The sequence below is a fragment of the Elaeis guineensis genome, chromosome 2, assembly GCF_000442705.2.
Source record: "Elaeis guineensis isolate ETL-2024a chromosome 2, EG11, whole genome shotgun sequence".
Classification (NCBI taxonomy): domain Eukaryota; kingdom Viridiplantae; phylum Streptophyta; class Magnoliopsida; order Arecales; family Arecaceae; genus Elaeis; species Elaeis guineensis.
Window position 1 is genome coordinate 104,028,635 of NC_025994.2, and position 26,248 is coordinate 104,054,882.

A 26,248-nucleotide genomic window follows, 5' to 3' on the forward strand; every position below is an offset into this window, starting at 1 on the left:
TTTATCAATCCACAGAGTTAATTCTATATTAAATTGAAAAAAAAATAAAATTATTAAAAAATAAATTAATCAGAGAAGCAAACACTTCCAGAAATAGAAGATTTTGCATTCTCCAACTAGTTTGGAGTTTGCTAAGTTGAAAATAGAAAGATTCATATTGGCACCAACTGACACAAGAGTGTGGAAACATAACTTATGAACTGTGCAGTTTGCCTGACTACAATGTGCCATGGCAAATTTCTCTTAAGGACCCAAAGCACTGTATAGTGATTTAGAAATCAAAGCACCAACGGAAAGAGACAATACTTAGGCTGAACTAAATATTCTGTTTTCCTTATGCATGTCCCTTGTGGGGGTCTATTGCTGTCATTATTATATCGGATGAAAGGAAGAAAATGGGGAGAAGGGTAAATAAAGGATCGCACAAACGCATTGGCAGAAACAAATTATTCACTCCATCCAGTGAAATCTCAATATATTCCTTGTACTTAATTATTTTATTCCACTGATATAGATATATTTCTTGGTAACTTGAAAGCCATAGTCCGTTTGATGCCTTCTAACGTTCCTTTCATCTTAGATCCACCAGACACTCCATGTGGATCCACATCAGTGAACGTAGATGAAGTCTTGCGTAAAACAAGGTGCTTGCATGAATGTATGATATGAACAAAGAAATACTACAAGTGAACGGTGCTAGGCCTAAAATATGATGATTATAACATGCAAATAAAAGATATGTAATTTGTACATAAGTTATAAATTAGAAAGTAACATGTTAGAGCCATTCGAACATTCTACAGTGGGTTCGATGCACATCAATCAATTAAGCATTTGGCAAGCCATTTTGTATAAAGGAGATCATGTTCTTATTACCAAGATGAAACAAGTGGAGTGCACCAAGAATAGTAGCAGTAACGTGTGACGCAAAAACTAGAGCTCCAGTCTAGAAAATAGTAATCTTTTAAAAATTAATTGAATCAACGGTCTAGAAAGCCAATCCAAAGTAATCAAGGAGCACCTTCCAATTCGGCCGTAACGTTTGTTGCGGCGGCCCAAAGAACAACATCCACTGGTTGTGGGCGTGGCCCTCAACTCTCTATCCAAAACCGCCCAGAAGAGAGAGAGAACCGTGAGGACGCCGCGGCCGAAGAAACAGAAGAGAAAAATGGCATCTTCTCTCTGCTTCACGAGGGTATCTACGTCCCTCCCACTTCCGTTTCGCTGCTTCCATGGCGTCCGTCTCTCCCACTCTCCCACGGCGGTCCCTCCACAGAAGAAGCTCGGCTCCTCTAAAACCCTATCAGGATCACCTCTTGTCCTCCAGAAGAGCCTCTCTCCTATCCCATCGCCCTGTCAGAAGCCTTCTAATCTCACAGTTTTCGCTGCCAAGGGATACAAGATGAAGACCCACAAGGTACCACCTTCCCCACCCTTCTCTCCATTTTGATTTTTCTGAGGAGAAGCCCTCTCTCGTTTCCTTCGTTGGCAGGCGTCGGCGAAGCGGTTTCGGGTGACGGGTAAGGGGATTATAGTGAGGCGGCGGTCGGGAAAGCAGCACTTGCTCGCGAAGAAGAACACCAAGAGGAAGCTCCGGCTCTCCAAAATGGTGAACTCCTTTTGCCCCATTCCTCTTTAATGTTGAATTTTTTTGATTGTTGGGTAGTACCAACTACTGCTGTTGATTCAAAATCATCGAAATCTTGTAAATTAATAGAGTTATTCTGAATCCAAACACTATAATTTACGTTGTGGTGCAGCTTGTTCATAACTATTTGCAATTCCTTCTTTTTTATCGTAATGTATTTATTTATTTATTTATTTTATGTATAGTTCGGGCGGATATATCCATAGTAATCTTACAGGTAGAAGCCTAAGTACTTGGTATCTCTAATCCTTCCTTGCTTCCCTCGCCCAGTGGCAAGAAGGGGCAGCGATCATTGTTGATTTTTCTGTCTATGCTCCTCTATTGGCAAGAGGAGAGAAAAAGTGGCAACCCTTTCAAAATGGGATGGTGTTGACAGAGCTAAGAAGAAAATTGTTGAAGAAACTGAAAAGAGATGTTGAATAGGGATTTAGATGAAAATTTCACAGGAGTTTAGGCTTCCCGAATTGGATAATGTAGACAGAGCCAAAGAAGATTAAAACCATTTGCTTAAGATTTAGGATGTCAAAAACAGATATAAGCATTACTGTACTAGGAGTTTCCTTGCAAAGGATCTAGAAAACCTGTAAAAGAAACTTGAAACATTGAAAAATTTTCTCACCATAAATGTTTGTTTTGTTTTAACTTGGATTTTCTGCCAAGACATCATTATTACAGAAATGGTACTTTGTGTTAGTATTATGTGAATACCATTATCAGATGCCAAAATCGAGAAAACTTCATTACAAATTATTACAATGTCAATGAAGAGAAGTGATTTGATAACTTCTAAAGCTAATAATTTTATTCCTGACTCAGAATGTTAGCTGTTAGAATGCCTATTTGATTTTCTTGGTACTGAGCTTAAATTGTAATAAAATATCAGAAATTTATATGAAGATTCTTGTAGTTTTTTATACTTAAGATAGTTCAGCTCCTTCTGGTAATTTGATATTAGTTAATCTTACTCTGATGTTGGATAACGAAACAATTGCATTATTGTAATGTGATTGCCTCTTGCATGTGCAATTTGACAAATAACACTGGAAAATGTTCATGAAAGAGTTGTTAAATATTATGATTTTGTAATTATAGCTGAGATTTCTGTGAGTCATTCCTAGCAACTTGGAAGTTCATTAATTTTCTTTATGGCACATAGGAAGAGGGATCAGTTACAGCATGAACAAATTTAAAATATTTCATAAACCAAATTTCATTAAGTTAAACTAGGAAAACATTATGAGTCTTGCAGAGCTTCACAAGGAGAGAGATAAGTGTAATAAATGGTACTTTGAGTGAAAAATGGTAAGAAATGAATAGAATTTAGGTGGAGTTAATATGTCCTTATACTGTTTGATAGTGAGTCTACAAATGTTAAAACAAAATCGGTGAGACAAAATTTTAATATAAATAGTAAATATGAAGTCATTAGAGCATAAGAGAAGGATTATAAGTGTTGTGAGTATCTGTGGCTGTGGAAAGTAATGGGTTTTTTCTGGGGCTAGAAACATATGAAAGCACTAGCACTTTATCATTTGATCACTCAATCCTTGGATATGTAGCAAACTTGAAGCTAGGTTTGGTGAGACTTTTTTTTGAGGAAATTGAGAGCTGCCCCATTAATTGATTGACATTTTATATTTAGCCTCTGTCGCCTAGGTACCTTATTCCCTCCCTTGGTTTCAATGTCCATATTAAGCATATTATTTTTAACCCCTGCTCTGTGTATAACACAACTCAAATTTTTGTGTGATATAAAGCCCAACTCCATGTTTTAAAAAAGGCTTAACTGTATGTAAAGGACTAAATAAAAAGTGGCCAATTTTGTCGGAACCAATTGTCAAATGGCAGTCAAAGAGACTATGGGGTTTCTCTATTAGAATATATTAGAGTATGGGACTTCTATGATAGGAATATATTAGGTTATGAGGTCATTTGTAGCAGCATTCCATAGGCATTACTTGACCAAGATTTGGAAATCTTAGGCATATGAGTACCTGTTTCATAGTCGATGTTCCTTTAATAACATGGTGCATAATTAGGGTTACTTTACTGAGTTTACTCTCTTATTATCATCAACTGGCTTTTGTAGGTCATATCAGCTGTGCTTTGTCATCAAGTCCTCAATGATATTTACCTGCAAAATTATTATTATTGTAATGCATTGGGATATATTCTTTCAATGCCTTTATCCATGATATTTTTTTTTTGTCCTTTTGCATCTAATTTGATATATGATTCAGTGCAACTATCTTATCATTGTTCAATGATCTTCTGTTTTTTCCGCTTTATTCATGTAATGCATCTATCATCTTAATGCATCTAATGTAGTCTCCGTTTGTACTGCCGTCCATTGTCATCTTTGATGTGGTCCATATATCTACCTTTGTCCCTGGTCTTTGGACTTTTTCAAAGTCGTTCACAAGCCTGAAACGTTGAATGCTATAGTGTGATAAAGGCCTTTAACCTCAGCATACTTTAGAATAGAATTTGGAGGCCTAAACCAGGAGTAGGAAGGAGTTATTTTGGTTTGGATGGAAGTGAAATGGCTTGTATGGAGTGGTGGTAAACATTACAAAACACAAAACTATAATAGTTAAATTAACTTTCTGTCTTCTTTGAGGCGAGGTGAGTGTTCCATCAAAATTCCATCGATGAAAAGCAATGTAGTGCAAGGAGAGGGAAAGGGGCTGAAAGCCTTGCCCTGATCAAAAGAAACTCAATTAAAAGACCTGCATGATAGAACCATGAGATGTCTAAAATATATGGTATTTTTATCAAGAAGATATCTGAAAAATATAACAGCTTTGTGGGCATAAAATTTAGTATGCAACACATTCCACTAGCAGTTAAAACTTATGTTCCCCACAAAATATTGAATTTGGAAACAATATTTGATGTGATTAGAAAATTGTGGACAAAATCCTCATTGTCTATCTTTGCAAGTTTTGTTCAGGTTTGTAGTACTGTACAAACATAATCTGCAATTCATGTCCGGGATGTTTTGCTTATATGTGCTCGAATCATATTATTTTGAAAGCAGATATAATTGAGTAAGAAATGAAGAAACAATTCTGTGTTACTAATTCTTTTAAAGTACTCCTGGCACAAGTTGATAGTACTGTTGCTGCTTAATGGAACTATGTTGACAGTGGAAGCAGTGCAGATTTTCAAAACCAGTTGAATACGTTGTGTGGGTCTCTGCTACTGAAATGCTGAAGATCTTGATATACTTCAATTAAGTAGCTGCATCTTTATGTTTAAACTATCCATCGTTCTTAATGTAGAAGAAGAAGGGATTGTACTCCTTTTGACTTCAATTAAGTAGCTGCATCTTGATATACTTCAATTAAGTAGCTGCATCTTTATTTTTAAACTATCCATCGTTCTTAATGTAGAAGAAGAAGGGATTGTACTCCTTTTGACTTATTTTAATAGATCCTCTCTTCCCTAACCAAAAGCATGAGGTTGTGCCCATCTTCAAATGGCAATGTGGTGTCATCATGATTTTGGAAGTTCATTGCTGGATGCTAGGTGAGGAGGAAGGTTGAAAAGTTGGTGACCTGTGGGATAATTAGACATGGTTTATGGAATAATTAATTTTTAATATTTTTTGGTCTATTTCTTGGTTGGCCATGGAAACCTTAGAGTCATGAGATCAAAACCGTCTGACCGATAATTAGAAGATTAATTCATGTTATTGCATGGATTGTAAATCTCTTTGGTGTAGGCTACCGCAAGTCACCAGAGAAGATTGGCTTGTTCTTTCCTTCAAGATAATATGTAGTTAATGCATCCTTACATGTTTTCTCTGTCATTTGAAAGATATAACCAATTGTCAAATAACAAAGATTTTTAAATCTTTTAGTTTAGACATAATTTTAAATTTCTCATAATCATAATTTCGTTTTTTCTTGCTTATTAGGTACTTTGTCATCCTGCATTCCTGTTATTGAGAAACTGCTCTTGCACCATATGATCAAATACATGCTTTTCTTAAATATATTGGATTTTGCTTACAGCACCCAGTTAGCAGAAGTGACTATGACAATGTGATTGGTGCACTACCATACCTCAAAGTGAATCGGAAGGCAACCTGAGGTCCAAGCTATCATCAAACGAATTTGATGGTTTCTTTAGTTTTTTCTTTGAATCTTAAATGTCCATTGCTTGTTACTTGGATATATTATATTCACTCATTATTTTTTAGACTATTCAGTTTATGTTTGCTAAAATTCTCAATCTGGAGATTATTATGATGGATCTGTTTGCTAAGTAATCCGGTGCACCGTAGCCTTCTCCATGATTGATGGTTCTTTGAGGCTCTGAGCAAATGCAGTTACTACACTGCTGTACATTTGCATACACCAAAACAGTTTACTTATTGTTGTTGCGCTTCTCTTTGCAGCCAGATCCTCAAATTATTGTTAGCTTAGCAACCTGAACAAAGGTTTTATGAACATCTTTCTCGAATTAATGAATCAAAAGGCTTTTATGTAAAGATGCTATAGGACTTGTTGTGGGACCAGCCATGGATTGACCCAGACAATGACTACCTCTGATCAAATGCCAAGGGTAGCTTCTTTTTTCTTCAATCACATACTAAAGGAAGTTTATGACTAAGCATTGTTGTTGGTCATGCTAACATATTATGGTGATTAAATCATGATGAACAACATAGCCATGTTATGAACTGGATACGGACGTTGGTGGCTCTTTAATGCGGGGTGGTTTTACGTTCGAGTATTTTGTAGTGCATCCTAAGTTGGGTAAAACTAATCTTCGGTGGCCTCTCCTTGTTTTTATCTATGTTGCGGGCAACTCTACTACAGTGGTTGGATGGATCTAGAAATAGGTTAGGGAGGCATCTACTCATCTCCTTTTGCAAGATTTGTGGAGATTGGTGAGGGAGGACACTTCATTTGGGCTAATGAGGTTGTGGACTGGATGGCCTCTTTCGTGTGATAGTTTGGATGGCCCTTCGTAACATTTTTTTTTTTTAATTTTGTTGGATATATTTATATTACTTTAGTATGATTTGCCCATCTCAGTTTGAAAAAAAAAAAATTTTGCCCATCTCAGTTAAAAAAGAAAAAATAAAATAAAAAATACATATTAAAATCTGGCCTATTAAAATCTGGCCTATTGACTCTCCTTCCTATGATACCGAATTTGTAATGAGCAGAACTTTTGTGGCTGCGTGACCTTTTTATGATTATTGTATTTTTTAGCGGAAAAGTGTCACTTTTTGGCTTTGGGGATTACCATACCCTTTTTTTTGCTTCGGAACTCTTCTTTACAAGCACTTTACAAGAACGATCCTTCTTTTAGTCTTGAAGGTGCTAATTAGCTTCTAGTTAAGTTCTTCTTGACACCTCAATGATGATGCTGCTTTCGATGACAAGGGTCTTACCATCCATATTTGCCAGCTCATATGCTCATTATTCAAATCTGTATTTTTATATTTTTTTATTAAAGCACTTTATTTTAAGTGATTGACCCTTCTTTTTGGGCAAGGTGCCGCAATAGAGTGGCTGCAGGTGTGTCGGGTTGAACTGGCTGCTCTGCGTTGGGCTAGTCTGAAGGAGCGTGTTGCTCGATTATCACGCAGAAGGAATGCTCTTCCTCCTATCTCTAGGTTAGGATCAAGGCCCACCCACATTTCCTTGAGCTTGAAAACGCTAGCCCCTGCTATCTCCAGATTGGTCTAGCAAGCCATTTGGCCCTCCTTAATTTGATACAACAGTCCCAAAAGCCAGCCCAGCTACATCAAAACAAGTAACTCATTTTTGCTATATTTCCCAGCATTATTGATTCCTTGCATGTAGCTTGGTATCACCTAGGCAATGGGGTGAGGGTTGGATTCTGGTTGGTGTCAACCCCAAGGGATGGATAGGTAGGATAGAAGGCAGGAAGTAGCCCCCTGTATTCTCCCACACAGAGCTAACTTTTATAATAAATTGCACATCGAATCATTAATACTGCAGGGTGCTCTAATCATTAATACATGGTTATGTTTAAAGGTATGATTAGTAACACTGTTCGAATCCTTTGGATATATGAAAGTAATCTAAACACTAAGCTCTCAAGAAAATATATAAAAGTTCTTATTGATTTAACAATTAACTCAATAGCTATCACCATACAAAGTGTTTACATAATATGCAAGAACTTAATTTCTTTTAAAATTTAATAATAGGTCACATGGTAGAATCCCATCAATCTTCTTAAATGAAATTTTAGAACAAAAAGAGAGCATGTTAGGATTTGACATCTCGAGATTCGATCCATATTGAGCCTGCAGTGAGGTCCGCGATGAAAAACGGAGTCCAACGAGACTAAGATCACCCCAAACGGAGTCCGGACGATCAAGATACGTGCGATTGAAGATGACACGGAACTCGGAGCGGTGGAGGACCGCCGGCGGTTGGCGACGTGGCCGCGCGTGGCCCAGGCGCGGCAGTGCGTAGCTGGGTGTGCCCAGCATGCGGTGCCAGGCCCAGGCGTGGGCGCACGGGCCGGCCCAGGCCCAGCACGCCGCGTTGGGAGCCCGATTGCCCAGTCCACCGTGGATCGAGCGGTGCACAGAGGAGGGCGTGGACCGCGTGGGTGTTTTCCATGTATTTTTCACGATCCATGGCACTGTTCCATGGACCGATGTATGATCGAAGGGCATGGGTAGTTTTCGGTCATGATCCAATGGCCTAGGTTCTTATATGGGCTTGATTGAGAGTCCTAATAAGCATCTAATTGGGTTTTAGCCCCTTAAAAGGGCTGGTACACGAATAGGAACTTGCGTGTGGTTCTGTGGCTTGGTTTTGTGGACGTGCGGATGGCTCCATGCGTGAACCAGAGAAAAGGACCCATGGAGAGAGAGAGCACGCGACGTTTAGAGAAGCAAGGAGGCTCTGGACAGTGGACAGCGATCGCTTCAGAGATTCAGGAAGGTCTTCCTAGAGAGAGCTTTTGTGAGGGAGAACTTCCTGTGAGGAAGAAATTGGATGTATGAGGGTTGAAGGTGAGACCTTCTCTTATAATATTTTTTTTTCGTAGTGAAGTTTGCATGCCCCGTGGAGGTGAGCATTTTTTTGGCTGATCTACGTATTTGATTATTTTCTGTTTATTTTTTTTTCTTCTTGCTGCATCGCATGGTATCGAAAAAGTCCTGGGAGGTGATGTCCTGGCCAGACATCCACCCAACAAGTGGTATCAGAGCAAAGCGGTACAAAGATGTAGATTACAGCGGTAGTGAGCAAGACTGAAGATGGAGAAGACATGATCAATCAAGATGGAAATCAACAAGTTCGATGGAAAGAGCAATTTCTCCTTGTGGCAGGCAAGGGTGAAGAATGTGCTCATCCAACAAGGGTTGATTGATGCTCTCTTATGCGAGGAAAAGTCGACCACCATGGAAGTACAGGATTGAAAAAGACTATAGATGTAGATGGTGGGTACCATCCGCATATACCTAACGGATGAGGTGGTGATTCATATGCTTAGCGAGACTTCTCTGATGGTGCTATGGTCGAAGCTCGAGGAGTTGTACATGACGAAGTCTCTCACCAACACTCTCTTCCTCTGGAGGCAGTTCTACCAGCTACGGATGACTGAAGGACAGAGCGTGTAGGAGTATCTAAGTCACTTGCAGAAGATCCTCACCGATCTCCTCAGCATTAGTGAGAATGTTGAGGAGAAGATCAGGACGCTGGTTTTGCTGGCGTTGCTTCCCCCTTCGTACGAGTCTTTGGTAACTGCTCTTTTAGTGAGAAAGAGCACCATCAAAATGGACGAAGTCACCGCAGTAATACTCTAGAACGAGGTTCTCAGGAGAGAGAACCTGGCTTCGAGCTCAAGTGGCGGTAGCTCAGCCTTGGTGGCTTATGGAGGAGCAGGAGACGGTAGATGGAGCGATAGAAGATCGCGACGAGGATGGTCCAAGTCCAGGAGAGACTTAAGCAAGACCAAGTATTACCGGTGTGACGAGTTGGGGCATCTAGATAGAAATTACTCTCAACTCAAAAATCGAACGATGATTGCTGTGGTGACGGTCAATAGCGATTCAGAGATAGATGTCCTAGAGATATCTGACGAGGTATCTACTTCTTTCCAATAGTGGATTTAAGATTCCGCATGCACGTATCATGTATGTTATAGAGAGGAGCAGTTTGACTCCCTGGAGAACAGTGAGGGCATTGTTTATCTGTCGGATGGATCAAGCTGTGCGATCAGAGGCATCGGGACGGTCAGCTGGAGGACACATGATGGTGCAGTGAGGAGATTGGGGGAGGTCTGATATATATCCGATTTCAGGCAGAATCTTATCTCATTGAGCAGACTGGATTCGAGAGGCTACAGGAAGGTAGCTGGTGAAGGAATCTTGAAGGTGCTATGCGGCGATAGAATTATTTTGAAAGAAAAGAAGAGGAGGAGAGGATATTATTACCTAGTAGGGAGCTCAGTACGAGATGGAGCTTTAGGAGCCAGGAGGAGTCCAGAGCGAGGTGGAGCTTCAGATGGAGGTGGATCGGGCACGAGACAGGAGACTCGGGAGGATGAGAGGTGACGTCGTAAGGTGAGATTCCTATTGTCACAGGATGATGCCCTTAGCAGATCTCAGATCAGGAGGAGCACAGCATACGACAGAGATGAAATCGAGCAGCTTGACTCGACTCCCATATTTGTCCATCTATGTTCAGCAGGCAAATGCCCAGGGCATGGGGGTAAGGAGATCCAAAAGCTCTCAGAGTCAGGATGAGGCCGAATATTGAGTTGAGATGGAGATTGTTAGGATTTGATATCTTGAGATTCGATCCATATTGAGCCCACAGCGAGGTCTGCGATGAAAAATAAAGTCCAACGAGACTAAGATCACTCCAAACAAAGTTCGGACAGTCAAGATATACACGATTGAAGACTGCACGAAATTCGAAGCGATGGAGGACCACCGGCGGTGCGGCCCAGCGCGCGATGTGAAGCGAAAATTTAGTGCAGGGGCAAAATGGTAATTTTAAAACTTTTTCAAAATTACTATTTTACAGCGAAATTATTAATTAATCTCATTAATTAATACTAATTAACCCTACACTAGGACCTAAATATAATACAATAGCATGCATTTAAATTTGAAATTCAAATTTGAATCAGTAAACGTTTTACAGTACTGTGTTCAGAACACATCACCTTTTGCGGGTAGTCGATCATCACAATCTGATCACCGTCGGAGGGCTCTGATCGTCACGTTGCAGCCACACAAATATCTGGCCTCTGCGGATCGTCCACACGAAGCTCCTGTCTGATCAGCTCCTCACGAATGCTAGTTTGTGATTTCACCCTTTTGATGGCAGATGTTGATCGAACTCCTTCGATCGATGTGTGCCGACTTCTCAGATGCTCTGGATCGTCTGCACAGTTGCTTGAGAGGCTGATGGATCTCTTCCTGAAATTTGGTGGACTCACGACACTCGTGGCACACCAATCTCACTTCCCGAACCCTAGGTAAAAACCCTAGGGTACACACCAAAAACCCTGCGCCTAATTTTCTCTCTTTTCTTTCTTTTTCTCTCAGAAGGTTTTGCACCTTTACCTTGCGCAGAAGCCTTCCTCACGCCTCAAAGTTTCTCTCCTAAAATTTCTACGCACGTCCCACCTTTCTCCTCTTTTTAAAACAACGTCAAACGTGTCTTATCCGCGTGAGAGGATAAAGACAAGAGGTTACACATTTGAATTCAAATCAAATTTGAATTCAAACGAAAACCAACTTATCCCTATCCTTTTGGGCGTGAGAAGAGAAGGGGCGTGGCTCTTTGTGCGTGGAAAATGTTTCACGAGAAACCTTTTCTCGTGTAAGTAATGTGGCGCACAAAATGGATAAGGATGAAAGGGCAAGTGATAAGTTATCCATTCAAATTCAAACATGCTTTGAATTTGAATGGCTAACTAATTATTTTATCCATCCATATGGCGCACAAATGAGGGCATGGGGAAGAGTTTTGCGTGAGAAAAATTTCATGAGAAGTTTCTTCTCGTGAATTCAAATGGGTGCAAGGAAGTTGGATGTCGCAGGGAATTTAAAACAAGGTGGTTTGATTCAAATTGAGCCAACCTAGTTTAAAATAGGTCAAGCACAATTAGACCAGATTAAACCCAACATAATTAGGCTTAATTAGGCTCAATAAAATCTTAATCAAATCAGGAATTAACTAAACCGAACCCCTGATCAAATCAGGGACTAAACCACCTTAGCGATTAGGTCAACATTTAACCTAATCGGGTCAATCCAAACTGAATCCAATTCAATTGGACTTGATCCAAAAATAATTACTCAATCAAATTGAGTTAATTAGTGATTAAATCACTAATTAAACCTCTCATAAATATTGAGTCCAAATCCGATGGGCAATCAGGCATCAGAGACCATCGATATGAAACCCTGATCAAAGAGTTCAAATTTCAAATTCAAAATTTGAAATTCAAAATTTTGACCCCGGTACCCAAAATGTATGGAACTCATGATTAGAGAATCCTAATTCTCAATCATAGAGTCCCAGATAGATAAGACTCATAATCAGCCATCAGATCAGAAAGGAACCTCTAATGTGTGTGACCCCGCAGGTTCGAACCTAAACCGGTAGCACAGGAACCAATTCCTGTACTAATCGAAGTGACCATCTAGCAATGGTACCCGACGATCGGATAGGTCGAATAATCGCAATCGCAACATTCAGAACCTACGTGAATATGGTTACTGTATAATTCATCCCTTTTGACCCCTGTGTTTAGGACGACTCAGGGTTAAACTGTCAACCCTGATGATATCATCTGAATCGTGCTCAACTCAATTAGTCCTGTGACTCCTCACTAGGACTACCCTGGCCAAGGTTTTGCTAAATTGAAACACGACTGTACACAGCTCCTAAACTGGAGTGGTCAATCCCATCTTGACACATGCACCGACAAGTCAAGTACTTGACTACACCCAGCAACCTTCCATCACTGAATTAGAAATTCAGGTAGTCCAGTGCCTAAGTGCAGTGAGTTGCTTGCAAGTCACCGTGGCGGTCTCAGGTCGGAGGGATATTTATACCCATATCCCATCGGAGCAAATCTTGACAGCAGAAATAGCTCCAGAGTTGGTCACGTTTAGTGCAGATGTACCATTACATCTCACCTGTATGCCATACCAGTGTCTCCACACTCTTTGGTTATGAGGACAACCAACCCATATGGCACACAACGACCTATGCTCGATAAACGTTGTCGTCCTTGGTAACAACGTATCATTTGGTCGCGAACATGTTTAAGGACTAAGCGACAAATCCTCCTTTGTCGAGTCTAAATAGTCCTAAGGACTTCACCACAACACAGGAGTTCATTAGAAGATAAAATATTTGTGATGAAAAAAATATCAAAATAACTTTTATTTATTTATAATTCATGTACTAATACAAAAAGGAGCACAACCGTCAACAGGCTGACGATTGGCTTTGGAACACTATTTCCAACAATCTCCCACTTGGCCTAAAGCCTATCGGTGCAGTATCTAATACCCATCTTCGACTTGTAGTCGTTGAACTCCTTCACCGCAATGGCTTTAGTGAATGGGTCGGCCAGGTTCTCCTTCCCGTCGATCTTCTGAAAGTCGACGTCACCTCGATCCACGATCTCCCGGATGAGATGGTAGCGGCACAGAATATGCTTCGTCCGCTGGTGTGTCTTTGGTTCCTTCGCCTGAGCAATGGCTCCAGAGCTGTCGCAGTAGAGCAGAACTGGACCAACAAGGGAGGGTGCTACTCCGAGCTCGGTGATGAATTTTCTCAGCCACACCGCTTCTTTGGCAGCATCTGATGCAGCCATATACTCCGCCTCGCATACTAAATCAGCCACAGTGTGCTGCTTGGAACTCTTCCAGCAGACAGCCCCACCATTAAGGGTAAAAATAAATCCTGACACACTCTTGCTATCATCGCGATCAGACTGAAAACTAGAGTCTGTAAACCCTATAAGTCTCAAGTCCGATTCACCATATATAAGACACTGGTCCTTAGTATTTCTTAAATACTTCAGGATAGTTTTAACAACCTTCCAGTGATTCTCTCCTGGATCAGATTGGTATCTACTCACTACCCCTAGTGAGTATGCCACATCTGGTCGTGTACATGTCATGGCGTACATGATAGATCCCACTGCCGAAGCATATGGAATCCTACCCATACGCTCTCTCTCTTGAGGTATTGTCGGACAATCCCTCTTCGAGAGAGAAATTCCATGGCCTATCGGTAGATAGCCTTTCTTGGCATTTTCCATGCTGAACCTTTTCAGCATAGTATCAATGTACGTGGACTGGGATAAGCCAAGCAACTTTTTGGATCTATCCCTATAGATCTTCATCCCTAGGATGTAGGAAGCTTCTCCCAGATCCTTCATGGAGAACTGTGATGATAGCCAAATCTTTATTCCCTGTAATGCAGGGACATCATTCCCGATTAAGAGAATGTCATCCACATACAATACAAGAAATACTACTACTAGACCATTAGCCCACTTATAAATGCAGGACTCTTCTCCGTTCTTAACGAAGCCATACGTTTTGATCGTCCTATCAAAATGTATATTCCAACTTCGAGATGCCTGCTTAAGTCCATAAATGGACCTCTGTAGCTTGCACACCTTAGACTCATCTGTGGATGTGAACCCTTCAGGTTGTATCATATACACCTCTTCGTCCAGCTCTCCGTTTAGGAAAGCTGTCTTCACATCCATCTGCCAGATTTCATAGTCCAGATGGGCAGCTATCGCAAGCATAATCCGAATGGATTTGAGCATTGCCATAGGAGAAAACGTCTCGTCATAGTCTATACCATAACGTTGACGATATCCCTTGGCAACCAGACGGGCTTTATAGGTCTCCACCTTTCCGTCTGCGCCCCTCTTCCTTTTGAAGACCCACTTACACCCTATGGGTTTTACTCCTTCGGGTGGGTCAACCAATGTCCACACATCGTTGACCTTCATGGACTCCATTTCGAATTTCATGGCCTCTAGCCATTTCTCAGAGTCAGGTCTCTGCATTGCATCCATGTAGGTGATCGGATCCTCATCGTTTTCATCAAGTTCGACAGGATCACCATCCCGGACCAAGAAACCATAGTATCTGTCCGGTTGATGTGGTACTCTACCAGACCGCCTTAAGGGTGCATAATCAATGGGCTCCGGATCTGATCTAATCAAATCCGGTTCAGGTTCAGTAATATATGTCGATTTTTTCACCTGTCGAACTTCATCAAGTTCGACTTTAGAGGCAACAGTTCCTTCACTAAGGAACTCCTTTTCTAAAAAGATTGCCTTAAGGCTGACAAACACCTTTTGCTCATCAGCAAGGTAGAAATAATACCCTTTGGTCTCTTTTGGGTACCCTATAAAATTACACTTGTCAGACCTAGGTCCAAGCTTGTCTGTAATTAAACGTTTAACATAAACCGGACACCCCCAAACCCTAAGGTGCGAGAGTACTGACTTACGTCCTATCCATATCTCATATGGCGTTTTGGCTACAGACTTACTCGGAACTCTATTTAGAAAGTAACAAGCCGATTCGAGCGCATATCTCCAGAGGAAGATCGGCAGACCAGCCAACCCCATCATGGATCGAACCATGTCTAACAGGGTCCGATTCCTCCTTTCAGACACACCATTATGCTGTGGTGTTCCAGAAGGAGTCCACTGAGAGAGAATCCCATTCTCTCCTAGATATGTCAGAAACTCATTGGAAAGGTATTCACCTCCTCGATCAGATCGAAGAGTTTTAATACACTTTCCAATTTGTTTTTCTACCTCATTTCGGAATAGTTTGAACATTTCAAATGATTCCGACTTATGCTTCATTAAATAGACATACCCATACCTAGATAGGTCGTCTGTGAAGGTTATGAAGTAGAAAAATCCACCTCTTGCACTTGAGCTCATGGGTCCACATACATCAAAATGTACCAGACCTAAGAGTTCACTGGCTCGCTCACCTTTTCCAGTAAAAGGTGACTTGGTCATCTTCCCAAGAAGACAGGACTCACAGGTTAGAAGTGATTCACAATCACTAACTTCAAGAATTCCTTCTTGAGCCAACCTGTTTATCCTGTTCTTATTGATATGACCTAGCCTACAGTGCCAAAGGTAGACTTCTGACACATTATCTATTCTAGAGCGTTTACCAAATTTTTGAACCACATTAACAGGCTGTGATAGTAAGTAAATTCCATTATTTAATTGTCCAACAAATATTATAACACCATTCAAAATGATATTGCAAATATTTTTTTATTAAAAAATCATAACCGTACATGGCCAAAAGGCCTACAGAAATAATATTTAATAAAAAACTTGGACAATAGTGACATTCACTCAGAATTACATTACGAGAATTGATTACAAGACTCATGATTCCTAAAGCTAGAACTGAAACTTTGCTTCCATCTCCAATATTCAGGAACCTCTCGCCTTCATCAAATCTCCTACTGACCTGCAGACCCTGCATCGAATTACAAATATGATAAGGGCTTCCGGTATCCAATACCCAGGCAGTAGTATCACAAATCGAAAAGTTGCAAGGAGTTATCATATAATTACCTTGCTTCTTCTTTGGCCTGTTCGGGTCCAGGGAGGCAATGTATTGAGGACAGTTCCTCTTCCAATGCCCATGCTTCTTGCAAAAGAAGCACTCCGCCTGGCTCTGGTCGTGCTTGCGCTTCTTGGTCTGACCCCGTGCTACTGTCCCAGCATGAGATTGCACCTTCTTATTTTTCTTCTTCTTGTTCTTCTTCCCCTTCCCAAAGGGTTGACGACGAGAAGAAGACCCTCCCACTACATTCACCGACTCCTTATGGAGTTGGTGATCCTTCTCAAAGTTCTGCAGCAACCCCAATAATCCGTGGTAGTTTACTACAGGCTTTGTCATTCGAAAATGAGTAAAGAATGGGAGGAAGGACTTGGGCAAGGAATTAAGGATCGCATCCTTATCGAGCTGCTCGTGCAGAGGAAAGCCCAATTTGTTTAGGCGCTCAATCATCTCGATCATGTACAGTACATGATTAGTGACTGAGGCCCCATCCCTCATTCGAGCATTGAAAATGGCACAACTAGTTTTGTGCCTTTCAATGTCGTCAGGCGTGCCAAAGGAGTCGTTCAATATTTGAAGCATCTCCTGTGGCTGGGCGTTCTCAAACCTTCGGCTGAACTCGTCATTCATTGCTGCCAGCATAATACATCGAACGGTGGTGCGGTCATTGAGCCACTTCAAGTAAGTATCTCGGATCGCCTTACTAGCGTTCGGAGCTGGCTCCTCAGGTGCTGGATCCGTTACTACATAAAGGATCCGCTCATGCTCAAGGACGATTTTCAATTTTCGATACCAGCTATCGAAATTGGGTCCCATGAGCTTGTCATTATCTAATAATGACCGAAGCGACAGGGTAGTGGCCATAGCTGCTTAAAGAAAAACGAGACCTCTATTAGTACATAAATTAATACTAAAGACTTAGATTTTAGTCTAAAGTTTTTTCCAATATTTTTACGAACTGGTAGCCTCATCCTCCAATTCGAGGAATTACTTTAATTCCTTAATGGGTACTAGAATCCACACAGACTACACACGAGCTCAACTTTGGTTGGTCAACCCATGTGCATCTATGGATAGGTTCTTAACCAGTTATTTCTCTAAACAACTTCTAGTAATTGATTTTGCCCCAGAACCTAATCAGTAGGCTTTGGCCTCCACTGAAAAGATTTGGTTAGGTCCAACCATTAACATGACTTAATTTAGTGAATCGGACCAATAAATGATCAGGCCCGACTTTGGCCGGCCAACCTAACCACCATCAGAAAGACTCAATCAAATTATCATATTATGAATAATAATTCCATTAGCCAATGAGCACCAGGCCTTTGGGCCTCCAATGATCATTGAACTAATGGACTCATTATCACTCACTTAATGGGAGGCTATGACTTAGTTATCATTATAACTTAATCATTTTAGGGATCTAATAATTTTGAAGATTTTATTAAAGAATAGTAGAGAAGAAATCATCCAGCCAATTTCAATCCTCCCACTGACTTCATCAAGTCAGATTAAAAAAAAAATTAATTAAAGCTGGCATTAGGAGCACCTAAATCAGTCACACTGATTTACCTAATGACATGGGTGAGCTCTGATACCATTTGAAGCGAAAATTTAGTGCAGGGGCAAAATGGTAATTTTAAAACTTTTTCAAAATTACTATTTTACAGTGAAATTATTAATTAATCTCATTAATTAATACTAATTAATCCTACACTAGGATCTAAATATGATACAACAGCATGCATTTAAATTTGAAATTCAAATTTGAATCAGTAAACGTTTTACAGTACTGTGTTCAGAACACATCACCTTTTGCGGGTAGTCGATCACCGCAATCTGATCACCGTCGGAGGGCTCTGATCATCATGTCGTAGCCACACAAATGTCTGACCTCTGCGGATCGTCCACACGAAGCTCCCGTCTGATCAGCTCCTCACGAATGCTAGTTCGTGATTTCACCCTTTTGATGGCAGATGTTGATCGAACTCCTTCGATCGATGTGTGCCGACTTTTTGGATGCTCTAGATCGTCTGCACAGTTGCTTAAGAGGCTGATGGATCTCTCCCTGAAATTTGGTGGACTCACGACACTCATGGCACACCAATCTCACTTCCCGAACCCTAGGTAAAAACCCTAGGGTACACACCAAAAACCCTGCGCCCAATTTTCTCTCTTTTCTTTCTTTTTCTCTCAGAAGGTTTTGGACCTTCACCTTACGCAGAAGCCTTCCTCACGCCTCAAAGTTTCTCTCCTAAAATTTCTACGCACGTCCCACCTTTCTCCTCTTTTTAAAACAACGTCGAACGTGTCTTATCCGCGTGAGAGGATAAAGATAAGAGGTTACACATTTGAATTCAAATCAAATTTGAATTCAAACGAAAACCAACTTATCCCTATCCTTTTGGGCGTGAGAAGAGAAGGGGCGTGGCTCTTTGTGCGTGGAAAATGTTTCACGAGAAACCTTTTCTCGTATAAGTAATGTGGCGCACAAAATGGATAAGGATGAAAGGGCAAGTGATAAGTTATCCATTCAAATTCAAACATGCTTTGAATTTGAATGGCTAACTAATTATTTTATCCATCCATATGGCGCACAAATGAGGGCGTGGGGAAGGGTTTTGCGTGAGAAAAATTTCATGAGAAGTTTCTTCTCGTGAATTCAAATGGGTGCAAGAAAGTTGGGTGTCGCAGGAAATTTAAAACAAGGTGGTTTGATTCAAATTGAGCCAACCTAGTTTAAAATAGGTCAAGCACAATTAGACCAGATTAAACCCAACATAATTAGGCTTAATTAGGCTCAATAAAATCCTAATCAAATCAGAAATTAACTACATCTAACCCCTAATCAAATCAGGGACTAAACCACCTTAGCGATTAGGTCAACATTTAACCTAATCGGGTCAATCCAAACTGAATCCAATTCAATTGGACTTGATCCAAAAATAATTACTCAATCAAATTGAGTTAATTAGTGATTAAATCACTAATTAAACCTCTCATAAATATTGAGTCCAAATCCGATGGGCAATCAGGCATCAGAGACCATCGATATGAAACCCTGATCAAAGAGTTCAAATTTCAAATTCAAAATTTGAAATTCAAAATTTTGACCCCGATACCCAAAATGTATGGAACTCATGATTAGAGAATCCTAATTCTCAATCATAGAGTCCCAGATAGATAAGACTCATAATCAGCCATCAGATCAGAAAGGAACCTCTAATGTGTGTGACCCCGCAGGTTCGAACCTAAACCGGTAGCACAGGAACCAATTCCTGTACTAATCGAAGTGACCATCTAGCAATGGTACCCGACGATCGGATAGGTCGAATAATCGCAATCGCAACATTCAGAACCTACATGAATATGGTTACCGTATAATTCATCCCTTTTGACCCCTGTGTTTAGGACGACTCAAGGTTAAACTGTCAACCCTGATGATATCATCCGAATCGTGCTCAACTCAATTAGTCCTGTGACTCCTCACTAGGACTACCCTGGTCAAGATTTTGCTAAATTGAAACACGACTGTACACAGCTCCTAAACTGGAGTGGTCAATCCCATCTTGACACACGCACCGACAAGTCAAGTACTTGACTACACCCAGCAACCTTCCGTCACTGAATTAGAAATTCAGGTAGTCCAGTGCCTAAGTGCAGTGAGTTACTTGCAAGTCACCGTGGCGGTCTCAGGTCGGAGGGACATTTATACCCATATCCCATCGGAGCAAATCTTGACAGCAGAAATAGCTCCGGAGTTGGTCACGTTCAGTGCAGATGTACTATTACATCTCACCTGTATGCCATACCAGTGTCTCCACACTCTTTGGTTATGAGGACAACCAACCCATATGGCACACAACGACCTATGCTCGATAAACATTGTCGTCCTTGGTAACAACGTATCATTTGGTCGCGAACATGTTTAAGGACTAAGCGACAAATCCTCCTTTGTCGAGTCTAAATAGTCCTAAGGACTTCACCACAACACAAGAGTTCATTAGAAGATGAAATATTTGTGATGAAAAAAATACCAAAATAACTTTTATTTATTTATAATTCATGTACTAATACAAAAAGGAGCACAACCGTCAACAGGCTGACGATTGGCTTTGGGAAACTATTCCCAACACGGTGCCCGACCCAGGCCCTGGCGCATGGGCCGGCCCAGGCCCGGGTGCGCGGGGTGCGGTCCAGGCCTAGGTGCGTGCGGCCCAGGCCCAGGGCACTGCACTGGGAGCCCGATTGCCCGGTCCACCGTGGACCAAGCGGTGCACAAAGGAGGGTGTCTACTACGTGGATATTTTCCACGCATTTCTTGCGGTCCACACGATCGGAGGGTATGGGTAGTTTTCGATCATGATCCAACGGTCCAGATCCTTATATGGGCTTGATTAGGAGTCCTAATAAGCATCTAATTGGGTTTTAGCCCTTTAAAAGGGCCTGTACATGAACAGGAACTTGCGTGTGGTTCGGTGGCTTGGTTTTGTGGACGTGCGGATGGCTCCGTGTGTGAACCAGAGAAAAGGATCCATGGAGAGAGAGAGCATGCGACATTGAGAGGAGCAGGAAGGCTTTGGATAGCGGACAGTGGTCGCTTTAGGGATTCAGGAGGGTCTTTCTAGAGAAAGCTTTTATGAGGAAGAACTTTCTGTGAGAAAAAAATTAGATGTACGAGGATTGAGGATGAGATCTTCTCTTGTAATATTTTTTTTCATAGTGAAATTTGCATGCTCCGTAGAAGCGAATTTTTTTTTGATTGATTCACGTATTTAGTTATTTTTTATTTATTTATTTTTTTTATTACATTGTATGGTATCAAAAAGATTCTTAAAGATGATGCCTTGATTAGATATCCATAAGGGAGCATAAATGAATGGAATACAAGCTAAGTAGATCGCAAGTAAAGGAACAACATAGAAGCTTCTATGCGGCCTCTCTTGCCTATATTTCATCCATGATGTAGGTTTCCAAGTACCTGTTTAATTAATTTCTGCACAATATATTAGACTCGAGGTACTAACGGCCGTGAAAGCAGAACAACCGTCCGTCGTCATTGAATTCTAACGACCGTTATTCCACGGCAAGCCTGGGGGATTACGAGGTCACGTCCCATCCATCAGCCATATTCTGGAGTAAGAGATTGATCGGACATCATCAAACGCTCCGACGATCACAGCCGCAGGTGCCGTCAGACCCTGGTAACCCGTGGTCCCACCAGTGCGCCTCGTCATCGGGTACGACCTACCGCCTGGCTCCAGCTCATAAAGCGTGCGAGAGGGGGGACCGGCGTGGGCATCTTGGGAATAACCAGCAGCACTGCCACTGCCGGTATGTTCCCAATTTCCACGCCCGGGAAAGGAGCAAACTAGGAGACCCGGCACTACCGCAGCCCTCCCACGGCTGCAACGATGATTTTGCCACTTCTAGAGACCACCAACAGCTCGAATTTCACTGACTCAACCACCGCCAAGGCATTCTCTTGGTGCCAAGCCAGCAGCAGTAATCACAACAATAAGTACAAGTTTAATATACAAAATATATCAAGTCCAAAAGAGAATGAACTAAAAGAGATAATTGTGGACAAGGCCAAAAGAGGCGACGTTTTTTTTTTAAACAAAATTAGTTAGTATATGCAATGGACCAGGATACAAATGCCCGTGGACAGGGATAATAGTTGACAATACTCTCTAGGCCAAAAGATACAAAAACTAGTTCTGTTTTTTTTTTTTTTTTTTTTTTTCATATTTGATTGTAGAGAAGAAATAGTTATTCACACTTGTGCTGGGGTCGGTGTTTGCCTCCACCCGCATCACATGCCTCCCAACACGCTTCTTAAGTGGGCATCTGTCTCGAACTCACACCCAAAATGTGATTGAGATTCCCTTTCCAAACCTACACACTCAGAAGGAAAGAAAGATGAAAAAAAAAAAAATGGAGAACCAGAAGAAAATAATACAGTAACTAAGATAACGTCATCTAGACTCAGCATGTTCTTTTTTTTTTTTCCCTTCTCCTGTTGTATAACTCTTTTCTTTTCTTTTTTTTTTTTTGTTTTGCACCCCATCCTTCACTGCTCTCTCTTCCCTGTTCTGAGACCCAACCTGTTTTTTTTTTTTCCCTTCTCGTGTTGTATAACTTTTTCTTTTTTTTTTTCCTGCTTCTGCACCCCGCCCTTCACTACTCTGTCCCTTCTCTGTCCCCAACCCCACCACTCGCTCGGCCCCCACGCTCATGTCAGAGGCGTCCTCAAGCACCAAAATTGGCCGCCTCCTCCGCCCTCACTTCCTCCCACCTCATCCCAACAATATTTCCCTCACCCCCTCTCTCTGATGCAAAAATTTAGAAGTTAGAAGGAATAAAACATCACAGGCTTCGCTCAAGTCCTTAAAACCCTTCCTTTGTTCCTTTTGGTATATTTAGTCACCTTTTTCCAAATTCTCAAAAAAAAAAGCCGTTCTGAGCTGGGAGGAGAACCACGAACTCGCTTAACTAACTACCGAGCGGAGGCGAAAGCGAGGACTCCAGGAACCCCTCCACCGCAGCGACGCTGGGCCCCACCACGTCCCGCTCCCATGCCGCCACCCACGCCGATCCCCCCAGCCGCGCCCGCACGGCCGCCGTCGCGTCCACCCGTTGGAGCGCCCACCCGCACCCACCCTCCCCGAGCCTCCCGATCTTCCGCACCTGCTCCTCCGCCAGCCGCCGCCCGTTCACCTTGATCGCCGCCACCGCCGCCGCGTACTCCCCCGCCCCTTTCCCTTTCTTGAAATATTCCCGGAACTCCGGCACTCCGATCGCCTTCTCCAAGCCCGGGTGCCTCCCCGGCTCCGCTCCCTCCCCCGCGAAGTACGCCTCCAGTTCCTCCACCATTCCCGCCGCCACCATCTCCTCCACCCGTAGGTCGAGGTACTCCGCCAGTACCTTCGGCTCCACGTCCACCCAGAGAAAACAGCATCGGTACCGCAGCCTCTCCCTTCTTCCTCGCCGGCTATCCCCCGCCGCGAACGGGTCCACCAGAGGGTCGTGCCGTGCCGCCAGCAGCGCGTGGATGAAGGAGTTCGACCCTCCCGCCACCACCGGGAGCCGTCGGCGGGCGGCGATTCTCTCGATGGCGGACGCCGCCAGGGACCTGAACTTCAGCGCCGGGAGCTCCCCGACCGCGGGGTCGAGCTCCCCCAACAGATGGTGCGGCACACCGCAGCGGTCGGCCAGAGGGATCTTGTTCGTGGTGATGTCGAGGCCGCGGTAAACCTGGATCTTGTCGGAGTTCACCACCTCGGATGGGAATCTGGTCGCCAAGTCGATTGATAGCTTCGACTTGCCGGTCCCGGTTGCACCCATGACCACCACCACGCTGTCATTTCGGCGACCGCTGCAAGCCCTCCGGGGAAGGCACAGGAGGTGGTGGTGGAGGCTGCTCTGGCTTTCCACCGCGGTCATCACGCTCTGCTGCCGGAATAAGAACTTCGCCGCCGCCACCACGGGCCGCTGGAGACCCTGGAGTAAAGGGGAGAGAAGAGCGCTGATGGTGCTGCCGCCGCTTCTGGAGAATAAAATTCTCATATAGACTGGTGATGACCCGTCAACAGATGGCTGCAATTTTTTTTTTTTTTTTTTTGTTCTTTTTCTATAATCTTGTAAAGAGGAGGAGGAGGAAGGAGAAGAAGAACAAAGAATGGAGGAGAGAAGCCGAAAAGAGAATCCGATACAGCGTGTAGTGGAGGTGGGAGACTGAAATGCCAAGTGTTTGCTAATGATCTCATTCAGTACAAAGGGAATCAAAACGGTGGGCAAAGAGGGACTGCCATTTCACATAAGCGCAGCAGCAGCAGCAGAGGGCAGCCAGCTATCTCAATTCATGCTCTTCTTGTTGTTGTTCTTCTGGACCATGGACCAGGGTCTCTCACACACTATTTCCCTTTTGTCTTCTCACTGACCCTGTTTTGCTCACGCTAACTCTTTATAACGGGTTCCAGGCATCACATACATATGTGTGTGTATATATATATAAAAGCTAACCCCTCTCCTATCTATTTAATTAAGTTCTAGGTTAATCATTTCGAAGACCATGCGTATGGGTTTAAATATCGGTTTGTGTTCTGCAGCTTGTGCTTCTATTCTTCCCCTGCCTCTCTCCCGAAGCAATATAAAAAAGAAGCTAGATAATAGAAGGGTGATAAATCAGCAAGCCCTCGTCATGATCCTTGGAGTTAAATAGTTTGTCTCGGTCCTTGCAAGCTCATGTTGTGCTTACATGTGTGTGTGGATAAAATAAGTGGAAACATAAAAAATGAGCATGCCCAGTGCTGTGGGATCAGCCCAAATGCGGGAGAGGCCAGGGTTGGGAATATGGGGGGCTTGGTTCGTTTGCAAATAGCACAGGTGGCCACTGCTTGACTAGACCAGCATGGAGGTAGTGAGTATCAGTGTTGGCCAACTTGAGCCTCATCCGAACAAGGGAATCCGGTTGACTGCGTGTATTCTTCGATCAGCCTGCCGCCACCATGGGTCCTCTTTCTCGCTTTGCCACGATGCTTTGTGCTTTTAGGTGCGGAAAGAGTCGCTGCTTTATTTTCTTTATTCGAATATTGCATTTGACGATGTTTCAACACATTTAATGCAGTTTCTCTTGGCCCATATGGTGATTGGTTGGTTGTGGCAGGTGCTGCACCACAAGCTGATGTACGCCCCCCCCCCCCCCCCCCCCCCCCCCCCTCGCACGGGCAATCATTGCATGAGGGCCAGGGGAAATTGGATGAAGAGATCGCGCTCGCTTGCACGTATCTACTCCCAAGAGGAAGCTCAATTCGAGTAAGATCCTACTAAATTAGGTTTGATCACCGGTTAGATCAGATCCATCACTCGACCGATGGATCAGTCCAACTACGAAGCAACAAGGGATCAATTAATTGGAAAAGAACGTAATACACACACTTCCATGTATGTTGCCTCGCAGTTGAATTGGTCTACTAACTCAGCGACAGATTTGTGGTGGATCTGTTCCAACGAAGTAGACATTCGTGTTGTGCTTGTAGGAGCGGAGAGGCGATCAATGTGTTTGTTGGGGTACACATGTGGGGTTTATCTATGATTTATTAATCATTGGAATCTTTTTCCCCATGATCGGATTAAATTCGACCTTTTCTCATTTCTGAGATGAAAGGGACATTGGATTGCCTTACAAGAAGTGTGATGGACATGGAGGGAGCTAAGAGAGGGTTATCGCTATCTGCTATTACTTTGCTCTCCTTTGAGGAAGATGCCAAGAACTTCCATCTTACCTTAAGGATGGTGACTCTTCTTCGTCATGGATCAAGATAGCCCTAGTTGTAGAGGTGGTTAGTCTCAGGGAGGGGATTCTTTCTGAGAAGGCGCCAAGGAAAGAATGTTTCTCGAGATATTCCTCAGATGCGAAGGCACCCACTAGAACGACAAAGAGTGAAAAGGGAAACCATACGTTTTTAGATATTTTCCTTGTGCAAGGAACACGTTCCCTTCATGATGCTCAAGTACATCCACTTTGACAATCAATATGCTTGCGACAAGTAGCAAGTCGGCAACATGTCAAATTTCAAAAATACATATACGTCCGTAAACATAAATTTCAAAAATAAACATGGTGCATTTATGACTAGAAGTGCACGGCCATAACCATCAAATGTTGTCTCTACCATTTAGAAGCGGTCACAGTCTCACAGAAGAAGCATATATAACGTTAATCAAAACTTCAAAAAAAAAAAAAAAATCAATGGGAAACAAACAAGAAAGAATGGCCATAATTTGAAATACATAACTGATATAAAAAAAAATTCATTAATCTCCTGATCGATCTCCATGATCATGCACTAACTTGGCTCCTCGATCTATTGTGCATGTTGCACAGGGAAAGTGACCTGATTTGTTGGATGAGTAAAATTAATATGGGGAGATCATGGACTGCATCTCATTTGCATGTGGATTTTTTTTTTTTTCCTTTCTTGTATGTATGT

General features: G+C 42.4%; 2 protein-coding genes across 4 annotated transcripts; one reads left to right on the plus strand and one right to left on the minus strand.

Annotated features, from left to right (window-relative positions):
- The first annotated feature begins 1,070 nt into the window (after positions 1 to 1,070).
- Positions 1,071 to 5,920, plus strand: LOC105045120 (large ribosomal subunit protein bL35c). Of its 3 annotated transcripts, none has more exons than XM_073252438.1 (3): positions 1,071 to 1,417; positions 1,493 to 1,609; positions 4,798 to 5,105. In XM_073252438.1, the coding sequence occupies exons 1-3, from the start codon at positions 1,169 to 1,171 to the stop codon at positions 4,885 to 4,887; spliced, it is 456 nt and encodes a 151-aa protein (XP_073108539.1). In that variant the 5' UTR covers positions 1,071 to 1,168; the 3' UTR covers positions 4,888 to 5,105. The 3 variants fall into 3 exon arrangements, with proteins under 3 accessions (XP_073108539.1, XP_029122331.1, XP_010921581.1); XM_029266498.2 differs by lacking the exon at positions 4,798 to 5,105 and adding an exon at positions 5,571 to 5,764 and having other exon boundaries at positions 1,074 to 1,417; XM_010923279.3 differs by lacking the exon at positions 4,798 to 5,105 and adding an exon at positions 5,668 to 5,920 and having other exon boundaries at positions 1,084 to 1,417.
- A 16,645-nt stretch (positions 5,921 to 22,565) lies between these two features.
- On the minus strand, positions 22,566 to 24,282 carry LOC105049138 (adenylate isopentenyltransferase). The gene has a single exon (XM_010928706.4). It carries the CDS (start codon positions 23,820 to 23,822, stop codon positions 22,749 to 22,751), a length of 1,074 nt encoding a protein of 357 aa, XP_010927008.1. The 5' UTR covers positions 23,823 to 24,282; the 3' UTR covers positions 22,566 to 22,748.
- Between the last annotated feature and the right edge of the window lie 1,966 nt (positions 24,283 to 26,248).